Source organism: Diaphorina citri, unplaced genomic scaffold (genome assembly GCF_000475195.1).
Source record: "Diaphorina citri unplaced genomic scaffold, Diaci psyllid genome assembly version 1.1 scaffold379, whole genome shotgun sequence".
In the NCBI taxonomy this organism is placed as follows: Eukaryota; Metazoa; Arthropoda; class Insecta; order Hemiptera; family Psyllidae; genus Diaphorina; species Diaphorina citri.
The window spans coordinates 65,247-77,171 of NW_007377814.1; the positions used below are offsets into that span (position 1 = coordinate 65,247).

Consider the following 11,925-nt stretch of genomic DNA (forward strand, 5'->3'; position numbering starts at 1 on the left):
GCACTTGAGGAACATCGGAGCAACAGTTGGCACAGGATCTGAAACAGATCAAAATAGAATAAATTAAGTGTATGGGTGAAAGAGCTCTACCAGGAGAACACTGACACTTAAGAGAAAGCCGTTAAAAATAATTAAAAACCGTCTCGAGAAATGTACCGGTTTGGCTGCTAAATTCTGTATGTCATTAATGATCCTGGGCCGTGTTTAAAGAAAGTACGGTTCGGCCGTTAATTAGGGCCAAAGTTCCGATAAATTATGTAGATCAAATATACGGTTCGCGGCCGCTTTTCAAAGCCAAAATATTGAAAAAGTTAAAAAAAAAGTTCGCATTTCTCTGGACATTAGCCTGTGTTTAGCCACAACCCGAGTGTATATGTTCCCATATTGTATACAATATGTATGTTGCAAATGTTGGGATATTTGACAATTAGGCCATTTTTCCTCTAGTAGGTATTGTTCCCATATTGTAACTACATACCTGACACAATCGTTCCAGCATACTGGCGGAGTTAGGCCTAAGTAGAATTCTTGGCATACGGGTAATTTTAGCTTAATGTCAACTACGAAAGATACATTATGTCGTAGAAAATATATTTTCTCACCTGTGACTGAATCCAAGATGGTCTTGATCGAAGCCTCGTATTTCTCTCTCGCTTCATATGATTTGTTGAATATGTACAATGACAATCATGTACGAGCTAAGTAGGAGGTATACAAGGAATTTTCAATTACTTTATTTGGACTAGAAGAATAGACACCTATAAAATATGAAGTAGGGAGATGGAGATAAAATAGGGATCCTTTCCATTTGGAAGAGTAAGGGGGAAAGGATCTTCAGAACTTTGAATCAGCAGCCGTGCTGACGGAAGGTGGAGGTACTGTAAAATAATTATAATGTGGGACAGTGGAAATGGAGGGGGATCTCACTATCTTCAGAACTCTGGATCAGCAGCCGTGCTGACGGAAGGTGGAGGTACTGTAAAGTCATGCAGCACAGCGCCGGTGTTGCATTCGATGACTTTGGTAATGGTAGTCTTGCAGAAGAAACAGAGCCGCGTGTTGAGCAGATGGTGGTTGATACAGGACCTATGGATGAAAAGTTGGATCAGCAAATAAGAATGTCTCAGGTTAAGAAGCTTGTTAGACCCATAAATCCTGACAAAAAACCTCCAGTATCTACATACATGTCAACTTCAATAATAATAATTGACTCATTAGTAGATAGTAATCACTAGACGAGGTTAACGCCAAGTTTCATTACTTTCATTTCAATGTGAAACACATTTAAAATTCAAACACATGGTTTCCTTCAAACTCCCATTTGAAGTGAAGAAAATACATGTACCTATGTATCTACAGAGGGACCTACTTAAGAAAACAAGGTACCTACATAACATTATGAAAATGAAAGACCATTAAAGGTAGGCAAGAAGGCAAGTATCTTCAATGGACCATTCTTTCCAATGATGTTCCTACTTTCGTATTTTGAAGGCAATGAAGGTTGATGAGTGGAATGGGGGTGGACGAGCTTTCATCGGAAATATGCAGAAATTCAATTTAGAAAAAAAAAGTTAAAGTCTTTCGGTGACAATTGACCTGAAAGTAATGTCTCTATTCACAAGAAAGGTAATCGAGATATAACCTCTGTATGTCTGTATTGATTCATGTTCTGAGACTACGTGCAACTTTCTTTCGGGAAAGCGGCGGCACTTTTGTAGGAGAAATGGACACCATTAAGCAGAAAAGAACAATCCATAAGGCAATTCCCCTTATATTCCTTTGCTCTTTGCGTTATTTTTACTGGAAATATCCGTGAAAATTCCTACATTTAAAAATAATGAAATTGGCATTTCCATACAAGTATCTATCTACTGCAAGTAGTAAATACACGGTTGTTAAATAAGTAATTAAGTATGTCTGTGCTGTATGATGTTTTGTAAAACAACTCCCAGTAAATTACAATTTTATTGAGGGAAAAATTCCTTTAGAAGTATGTTGAAAATGTTCAACACTTGACATTTGAGGGGCTGAAATATCGTACCCATCGAATGTATCCTATATTGTGTAGGTTTATTGGTAAGCGCATTTTTTGCGTATTATATTGACGTATATTACATATCCCAAAAAAAGTTTATAAAATAAAATATCACATTATTTTTCTTTGTATTACAAATCTATGTAGTTTACTAATTCCAGTAGTTTCTTTTCTCAAGGTATGTCTAAGGCGGGTTCGAATTGAAGTGAGCATTTCAAAGAAACACTGGTACATATTTTATATTTATTTACCATCAATATCACTTTTCTGCAAGTAAATTTTGAATCAATGAGGCAAATTGAAGAAAAAAGAAATCAAGTACATACCTCCTTTTTACACAACGTAAATTTTAGCAGTACATCAAACATACGATTCAAAGAATTTTACTAAGTTTGAAATGAGACACATTGGGCTTATTTTAAAACAAATTTGATACGTGTGGTTGATTCTATTTCAATTCATATGTATGTAAGGAAAATTCCTATTTGTGTTTGATAGGCCTTCTTATATCGTAACAACTGTCATGTTTGAACTTTATTATCCCATTTACCTACATACACACACTTATCTGTCCCATTTACACACTCTTTTTGACTCATTTACATACCCTTAAGTATTTGTTTCATTACACAATTTTTGACCCATTTTCACAAACTTTGTCCCATTAACCTACACACAATTTTTGACCCATTTACACAAACTTAGTCTCATTTACACAATTTTTGACCCATTTACACAACGCACTGAACGTGCTTGTCATTATTCATCTTATTGTTCCCATGACTGTCACAATGTCACGTCTTTGATTTGTGCATGTAAGGAAAGAGATATATCATTAAATTTAGTGATAACTCTTTAATTTCTAGCCATTCTACGATATGGAAATAGGGGAAGTTAAAAGGAAATAAAGGGATAGTAAGGAAATAGATGGAGAAAGAGAACAAGGTACCTATGATTGCCTAAAATTAGACGATAAAACAATAAATAATTGATACAGACTAATCAGAATGCCAGCTATAGCAGACAGGATGGGGAAATGGTCAATGGTTAGAATCTCCGGTACTTTGATGTCCAAGTTGATGATATAGTTGAAACAGCCAGCACTTGAGGAACATCGGAGCAACAGTTGGCACAGGATCTGAAGCAGATCAAAATAGAATAAATCAAGTGGTTGGGTGGAAGAGCTCCACCAGGAGAACACTGACACTTAAAAGAAAGCCGTAAAAATAATAATAATAAATAAAAATAAAAAACCGTCTCGAGAAATGTACCGGTTTGGCTGCTGCTTAAGGCCAAAATTCCGAAAAAGACTTTAGGTTTCGGCCAGAGTGGCTCAAACTTAACATAGAGATTCAATAAATTTTGTATGTCATTAATGTTCCTGGGCCGTGTTTAAAGAAAGTACGGTTCGGCCGTTAATTAGGGCCAAAGTTCCGATAAATTATGTAGATCAAATATACGGTTTGCGGCCGCTTTTCAAAGCCAAAATATTGAAAAAGTTCGCACTTCTCGGGACATTAGCCTGTGTTTAGCCACAACCCAAGTGTATATGTTCCCATATTGTATACAATATGTATGTTGCAAATGTCGGGATATTTGACAATGAGGCCATTTTTCCTCTAGTAGGTATTGTTCCCATATTGTAACTACATACCTGACACAATCGTTCCAGCATACTGGCGGAGTTAGGCCTCGCTGGGTCCGTGAACAGAGGTCGGGCTAGCACCACAATCATCTCCAGGACCCGCAACAAACACACCAGGATGTCAAAACAAGTGGCCGTAATCACCAGATGGCGTGTCTGCAGCACGGCCCTCTCAGTGGAGAGATTCTGGATGCCCTGAATCATGCTGATGAACTCGGAAAAGGCCCAGTTGAGCTGATTGAGAAGAGAGTTGAGAAACGCTGACGCCGACTCTTGATTGGACTCCTGACCATTTTCTGTCTGTAGGACAAGAGACTCATTATTTGTTACGTAGAGGAAACATTACGTACTTATGTAAATCCTTTTTCCTCTATTTAAAAGAACCATAATTTAAAGAATCTTATACAATTAGTAAGAATCTAATACAACTCTAGATTAACTATTCGTGCTCTATAACTATTTGTGTAGTCTACAGTGTCTACACAATAAATTTACACTACTATACGTTCTCTAAATTTACCTACACCGATGTGTACACTAAAACTTCTGTACATAAAACATATGATTTGTTGAATATGTACAAGTACAATGACAATCATCTACGAGCTAAGTAGGAGGTATACAAGGAATTTTCAATTACTGTATTTGGACTAGAAGAATAGACACCTATAAAATATGAAGTAGGGAGATGGAGATGAAATTGGGATCCTTTCCATTTGGAAGAGTAAGGGGGAAAGGATCTTCAGAACTTTGAATCAGCAACCGTGCTGACGGAAGGTGGAGGTACTGTAAAGTGCAGCACAGCGCTGGTATTACATTCATTCACTTTGCTGACTGTAATTATAATGTAGGACAGTGGAGATGGAGAGGGATCTCACTATCTTCAGAACTCTGGATCAGCAGCTGTGAGACTCCTGAGGATAACCAAATGAAACAACGAAGTGAGATTTAAATTTGAACCCGACTATTTTTTTTTAAAGAGATTTGATAGAGGGTCTTATCGTCCCAAAATCGAAGAGAGAAGGAAGACATGATGGATAGGAGAAAGCCAGCCGTTCGAAGAAAGAAGATTATTCGTTCAGGATAAAATCGAACCCGTGTTCTAGCGCTTACAAGGCAGACGCGCTACCAACCAAGCTAACTAGGCTGGCATCGGAACGTTCTTGTGACACCTTAGCTCACCACAAAAGTCCTATTCAAGAAGGATAAACAAAGTCGGTAGGTATGGTATATTAATTATTGAAAGATAAACAACGAAGTGAGATCGTCCCAAAATCGAAGAGAGAAGGAAGACAGGATGGATAGGAGAAAGCCAGCCGTTCCGAGAAAGAAGATTATTCGTTCAGGATAAAATCGAACCCGTGTTCTAGCGCTTACAAGGCCGACGCGCTACCAACCAAGCTAACTAGGCTGGCATCGGAACGTTCTTATAATTAGGAAATATTAATGTACCATTGTGATACCTTAGCTCACCACAAAAGTCCTATTCAAGAAGGATAAACAAAGTCGGTAGGTATGGTATATTAATTATTGAAAGATAAACATTTAACAATATTTTCCAAACGGAATACTTTGCCAAGTAGCATTATAATTGGAGAATGAATTAGAATACTTTGTCTTCACTTGACTAGGGCAAACATTTACCTGCAGCAATAGTCGCTGTATTTTCTTCTGATACACAGTGGAAGGACAAGGATTGTTTCGCTGACAAATCAAGTTCGTATCGGTCAACACTAGATCCGGTCCAAATTTGGACAGGTGGGGAGAGTGTGTGTAGCGGAAGGCAAATCCTGACCCGTGCCAGATTCGAACCAAGATCCAGTTGGTCTGAGCCCAGTTGGAACCATCGTATGCTTTCAGAAGAGCTCGGATGAAACTTTCCATGCTGTGAGAAGAAAGGATATTTTTGTTAATTTTTCAACTCCCCAAGAGTCAATTTTCAGGGTGTTTGAACAGATTAGGAGTGTTTAAACTTCGTTTAAGTTTCACCCTCGCAATCTGATTAGCTTTTTTTATATCTGCCAACTCAATTGAGTACGAAATTCAAATAACTTTGACTTCAAAGTTCATAACTTACCTTTCACTTGATACGCCCTCCATGCATTTCAAAGTCAAAGGAGAGCAAAAGAATCCCGATCAGCCAACTCAATTGAGTACGACATTCAGATCACTTTGACTTCAAAGTTCATAACTTACCTTTCACTTGATACGCCCTCCATGCATTTCAAAGTCAAAGGAGAGCAAAAGAATCCCGCAGTATCAGCCAACTCAATTGAGTACGAAATTCAGATAACTTTGACTTCAAAGTTCATAACTTACCTTTCACTTGATACGCCCTCCATGCATTTCAAAGTCAAAGGAGAGCAAAAGAATCCCGTTTCGTTTTAGTTTCACCCTCGCAATCTGATTAGCTTTTTTTTATCAGCCAACTCAATTGAGTACGAAATTCAGATAACTTAAAAGTTTATAACTTACCTTTCACTTGATACGCCCTCCATGCATTTCAAAGTCAAAGGAGAGCAAAAGAATCCCGCAGCGCTTTCTCTCAAAGTATCTCGCACGTTTTTATCCGTGATTCTAGGGTCTGGTATGTGACATGCTAGGAATTCTGCCACGCTCTTCAGCAAGTCAAAATAATCTAGACAAGAGAATGAGAACAAAATCATTTCAATTTTGATTTATATTAAGGCGGAATTTTAACTATGGAAAGGCGGACTTTGAGAATGAGAACAAAATCATTTCAATTTTGATTTATATTAAGGCGGAATTTTAACTATGGAAAGGCGGACTTTTAATTATGTTGAGAATGAATTTTAACTATGGAAAGGCGGGCTTTTAATTATGTTGAGAACGAATGATTGTCACAATAAATTGTTGCTCCTCGATTAATATGCCTTGCTAAATTTTATGACTTGACATGTGATTGTCACAATAAATTGTTGCTCCTCGATTAATATGCCTTGCTAAATTTTATGACTTGACATGGAAGCAAACCACCGATCCCCAGAAACGTGATTGAAAATTTGTAAGTAAACATGATTGAAAATTTGTAAGTAATTAATTGAAAGTGACAAGTGTAAAAAAAGCTTTGCCAAAAAAAGTAATAAACATATCAAAATAATCTGAAATTACCTGGAATGTTCTGGATGGGTACCAAGGGGTCGAAATGTGTCCGCAACACGGAAGCTATCATCAGCATAGACTCGATATAGAAACAAGGCACAAATTTGAACCGCGGTCCTTCCCCTGAGCTCTTCTCTAGCGTTCTTATAACAGTCCTGAGCAGCCAAGCCAACTGATTTTGCTTACTGGGAGAATAGATAGCACTGAGGATCCAAGCCACATGACGGCCTTGCATGTCGATGTTGCTGCGACATACCTGAGCCAAAAAGACATAGGGGAAACTTGAACAACATGAGCAATTGTGTATTTATGCATTTATGCTGGGTTCTACAGCGAAATCGGATTGACGAATTTTCGGGTTGAGTTGTGCGTTTGGCATAAATTAAATACATGGCACTGAATCAAAAAGACATAGGGGAAACTTGAACAACATGAGCAATTGTGTATTAAGGCTGGGTTCTACAGCGAAATCGGATTGACGAATTTTCGGGTTGAGTTGTGCGTTTGGCATAAATCAAATGCATGGCACTGAATGGTACACTAGCGCTATGGGTTTGAAAATCCGACGAGTCCTTTTGGAACTATGAGACAGTCCGGGGTTCAGAATTTTCTAGAACCTTTTTCGTGTTGAGTTGTGCGTTTGGCATAAATTAAATGCATGGCACTGAATGGTACACTAGCGCTATGGGTTTGAAAATCGACGAGTCCTTTTGGAACTATGAGACAATCCGGGGTTCAGAATTTTCTAGAACCCAGCATTAGAAGCATACAAAACGGGACAGTTCACTTTAAAGTCCAAACAGATAAAATGGTAGTTACCTCAAAGTATTTGTTAAGTTCAGCAGCCACAGGATCATCGATTTGGTTGAATTTGTTCGGTACAGGGTTGGTATTGGTACACTAGTCCTTTTGGAACTATGAAACAATCCGGGGTTCAGAATTTTCTAGAACCCGGCATTAGAAGCATACAAAACGGGACAGTTCACTATAAAGTCCAAACAGATAAAATGGTAGTTACCTCAAAGTATTTGTTAAGTTCAGCAGCCACAGGATCATCGATTTGGTTGAATTTGTTCTGAAAATCGACGAGTCCTTTTGGAACTATGAGACAGTCCGGGGTTCAGAATTTTCTAGAACCCGGCATCAGAAGCATACAAAACGGGACAGTTCACTTTAAAGTCTAAACAGATAAAATGGTAGTTACCTCAAAGTATTTGTTAAGTTCAGCAGCCACAGGATCATCGATTTGGTTGAATTTGTTCTTGTATTCTACATAGCATTTGGTATACTCCCTCATTTTGGTCTTTATTGAAGCCACCTAGAAATAGGAAAACCTAGGTTAGAGATTAGTCTCCTCTGAAACTCCAGGCATTAGATTAAAGGTTCTAAGAGTGTACCTCAACAATCTAGGAATTTAGAGATCACAATTTAGGGATTGAAAATCTGGGAATTAAGGGATCACAATCTAGGGCTTTAGTTTAAAAACCTGGAAATTAAGATATCAATCTAGGAATTTACCTTGACAGATATTGAATTTCCAGAAATTGGCATCGTGGGTGGATTTTGGGTTTGCTTGCATGAGGTCTTCTTGTGTGCACGGTTCATCCAGTTCTAGTTGGCTGCAGTTTAATGTCTACTGCCTACCACGCTTCCCGCGTTAACCTCGCCTATTCTTGGTCACCTTCCACTCAAGAGACTATTATAATCTACCTAGTATATATTCTACTCACTTGCAAGACTCATGTCCACAAGGTTCAAACTTGACCGAGTTCTCATAGTTATAGCAGATGGCGCACTAGTATATATTCTACTCACTTGCAAGACTCATGTCCACAAGGTTCAAACTTGACCGAGTTCTCATAGTTATAGCAGATGGCGCATTTATTATCATCATCATTCACCTCACTTGCTATCGACAGTCGTTTCTGATACAACTGGAAGCTCGCTATCACTCGACGAATAGAGTCGATCTCAGCCGAAGACACTTCGTTACTATCTGTAATGGACGAGAAAGGAAGTTGGGGTTAATTCTTCATTTTCCCTCGAGAAGTTTGATAGAGGGAACTGTAACAACTAATGTCTTATCATTCTCGAGAAGTTTGATAGAGGGAACTGTAACAACTAATGTCTTATCGTCCCGAAATAAAAGAGAGAAGGAAGACAGGATGGGAGAAAGCTGTTTAGGAAAAAGTTCCCCCAGAACCCGGAAATAACTTCGCAAACCACGTCTCGAAATAAAAGAGAGAAGGAAGACAGGATGGGAGAAAGCTGTTTAGGAAAAAGTTCCCCCAGAACCCGGAAATAACTTCGCAAACCACAAACTATTTTTCGGATCCCCAACAAACCAAACCACACTGCTCTGTCTCAAGTCAAAATAAACAGGAGTAAAATTCTCTGCAAATCATGAAATACGACAGGACAGATGATGGCGGTTTCCCGCAAAAGCTCGCGCAATCACACGCTTTTTTTACTTACATGATTCAAACGTGAAAGGCTTCTTGTTTTTACTTGATGACGTCACGTCCGTATCTTCTGTCTCATTGAGCATAAACTTGAGAGGGAGCCAGCCTAGTTAGCTTGGTTGTTGAAAACGCGCCTGTCTTGTAAGTGCTAGGCCGCGAGTTCGATTCCCGCCAGGGGTGGACTTTATGCTGAACAGATAAGGTTCGTCCTCCGAACTGCTAGCTTTCTACTATCCTGTCCTCGTTCTCTCTTCCATTTCAGAACGATAAGATCTCAGTACTCACAGTTTCCTCCATCAAACATCTTGAAGAAAAAAAGTCTCTACGAAGTTCTAGTGATCTAAAACCGCGTTTTACGAAGTCGGAGTTGGCTTCAATTCTGGATTGAACTGGGTATTAAGCTATTAAGTACAGCTCAATCCTAGATTGATCTCAATTCGGATTTGGTAAACCCCGCTCTAAATCAAGTTCTAGTGATCTAAAACCGCATTTTACGAAGTCGGACTGTCTGAGTTGGCTTCAATATTCTGGATTGAACTGGATATTAAGCTATTAAGTACAGCTCAATCCTAGATTGATCTCAATTCGGATTTGGTAAACCCCGCTCTAAATGTACTCACACTGACTGTGGCAGCATGTTGAATGAGGAACGCTCTCAACTCCTTCAGGAATAACTTCCTGGAGGACTCATATACACCCGTGCCATCCGTATTGGTAAATAGAACCCTCAGGAGGCTCAGCTGCATTTGTTCAAGCTCTGAAAATCAAGAACATGAAAATGTTAGAAGAGGCAAAAAATATTTTATACTTTCAAACTGTGCATCAAAATAATCGTATTTTCGTAATACTCGCGCAGAGCAATAAGAGAAATTCTAACGTTACAAGTTAAAATTCCGAGAAATGAACATTCATTTCCGAAAAATTGGACTTTTTTCATCCTAATAAAAGAAGTAGAAGTACTTAATCAATCATTAGTTTCAACTCAAAGGACCAATAGAATATTATCCTGCCTGGAAAGTACTGAAAATGTCCCTTTATTTTAGCATTTCTCTTGCATGAGCTAAACAAAATACTCCATTGCAGGCACACTCTATTTTTCAAGGGTCTAGGTTTACCTTGCCATTAGGATCAATTTAATTTGAAAACTCAGCGCAATGAATTACCTCCGGTTAGCAACCTCCGTGGCCGAGTGGGTATCACACTAGGCTTGCACGCAGGAGGCCGGGGTTCGATTCCCGGCGGGACCGAGGTTTTTTTTCGGCTCTGTGCTTGGAGTTCAGGGTGCACTCAGCCTCGTGAGGACAGTTGAGTAGCTTGAGTAGCGACCAGTGGCGGCATTACCAGTGTAAAAAGATTATTGAAATATGGAAATTGATTGGAAAGGAGGCACTTAGTAATGTTGTGATATTCACAAAAGTTGCGAAAAAGCTCTGCTTTACCACAAAGAATTTGAGATTTGAGAGATTGATTTGATTTTTTGAATTACCTCCGGTTTCATTTCCTCCAACGTGAGCAGATTTCTCACCCAATCCAGCACAATATTGGCTTTGATTGATTCCTTGAGGGGTGCCAGTTGAATGGGTTCGTATCCCGACAAAGGGTATTTGAAGGGGGAGCCTCCGAAATTGGCCACCACACTTTCTCCGCTGGACAAGCTGACGGCCGGAAAATAGGCCATACCCGGGCCAGTTTGAATTTTCTCAAACGCGATCCCCATGGAAAAGCCATTTCTAAAAACAGATAAAAACATTTCCGTCAGATAAAAGATAGTAAGAAAGGAAAGTCCACCTAGTTAGCTTGGAGGTTAGAGTGCCTACCTTATAGGTCGCGGGTATGATTCCCTCCCGGTGAGAACTTTATCTCAAACAGATAGCATTTGTTTTCAGAGCGGATTGATTTCTTTCCTATCCTGTGCTCCTTCTTCTTATGATTTCGGGATGATAAGACCGACATTGTTACAGTAGCCCTCTGTTGAACCTCTTGGGGAAAAAAGAAGAAGAAAAAAAAATATACAATAGGCATTAGGACTATTAAACTGGTTAAAAGACAAACCTGTAAAACTCAATGGTGCCCTCATTCAAATCTATGACTGTACCAATGATGTCTCCTGCAAACCAGGTTTCACCATAGTTCTGAGCTGCTACATTCCACTTTTTCTTCCGCTGCCCATCATAGGCATAGGAATGAGTTGTGTCACCCACTCCCATCTCTGCCATAAATTTGCACAGTACAGTACACCATCCCACTTGCATAATACCACATGTGCCCAGCTGTACTTCATACTGCCACTTGCCTGCAAAAATATTAATTTTAGGATTTTTAACTGTGTTAAGTGTAAATACTTGTCATCAATCTTCTTCCTCTATTGCCACAGTAATATTATACCTATTAGACTGAATTCTGTCTGCACTACACTAGGTCAATAACAGAACTCCCCCCTCCCCTTTTTTCATATTGTAGGAACCACAAAATATAGGTTTCTTTTCAAATAAAATTAAGCCAATGTTCCTCAGATACCTACCCTTGTACAGAGCTGTATTAGCCTTGGCAGTTCCCGAGCCTTTTGGAAGAGTACAGGTGGCTGTTAACTTATCTGCAGAGAATGTAATGTGCCTGTTCTTTGTTTCAGTATCAAACACAGTCTCGGCCGGACCAATTCG

At 39.1% G+C, this 11,925-nt stretch overlaps 1 protein-coding gene across 1 annotated transcript in view; it reads right to left on the reverse strand.

The window, feature by feature from the left end:
• Nucleotides 1-915: 915 nt before the first annotated feature.
• LOC103508241 (E3 ubiquitin-protein ligase RNF123-like) overlaps nt 916-11,925 on the reverse strand; it is a 12,680-nt gene continuing 1,670 nt past the window's right edge. Inside the window, exons 3-15 of the mRNA XM_026822876.1 lie at nt 11,787-11,922; nt 11,318-11,558; nt 10,752-10,995; nt 9,886-10,020; nt 9,279-9,354; nt 8,654-8,799; nt 8,008-8,121; nt 6,813-7,059; nt 6,156-6,318; nt 5,325-5,565; nt 3,690-3,965; nt 3,031-3,173; nt 916-1,086 (exon numbers count right to left, since the gene is read on the reverse strand). Coding sequence (XP_026678677.1) covers nt 933-1,086; nt 3,031-3,173; nt 3,690-3,965; nt 5,325-5,565; nt 6,156-6,318; nt 6,813-7,059; nt 8,008-8,121; nt 8,654-8,799; nt 9,279-9,354; nt 9,886-10,020; nt 10,752-10,995; nt 11,318-11,558; nt 11,787-11,922 — 2,316 coding nt within the window. The 3' untranslated portion in view covers nt 916-932. The remainder of the gene's footprint in view (nt 1,087-3,030; nt 3,174-3,689; nt 3,966-5,324; nt 5,566-6,155; nt 6,319-6,812; nt 7,060-8,007; nt 8,122-8,653; nt 8,800-9,278; nt 9,355-9,885; nt 10,021-10,751; nt 10,996-11,317; nt 11,559-11,786; nt 11,923-11,925) is intronic.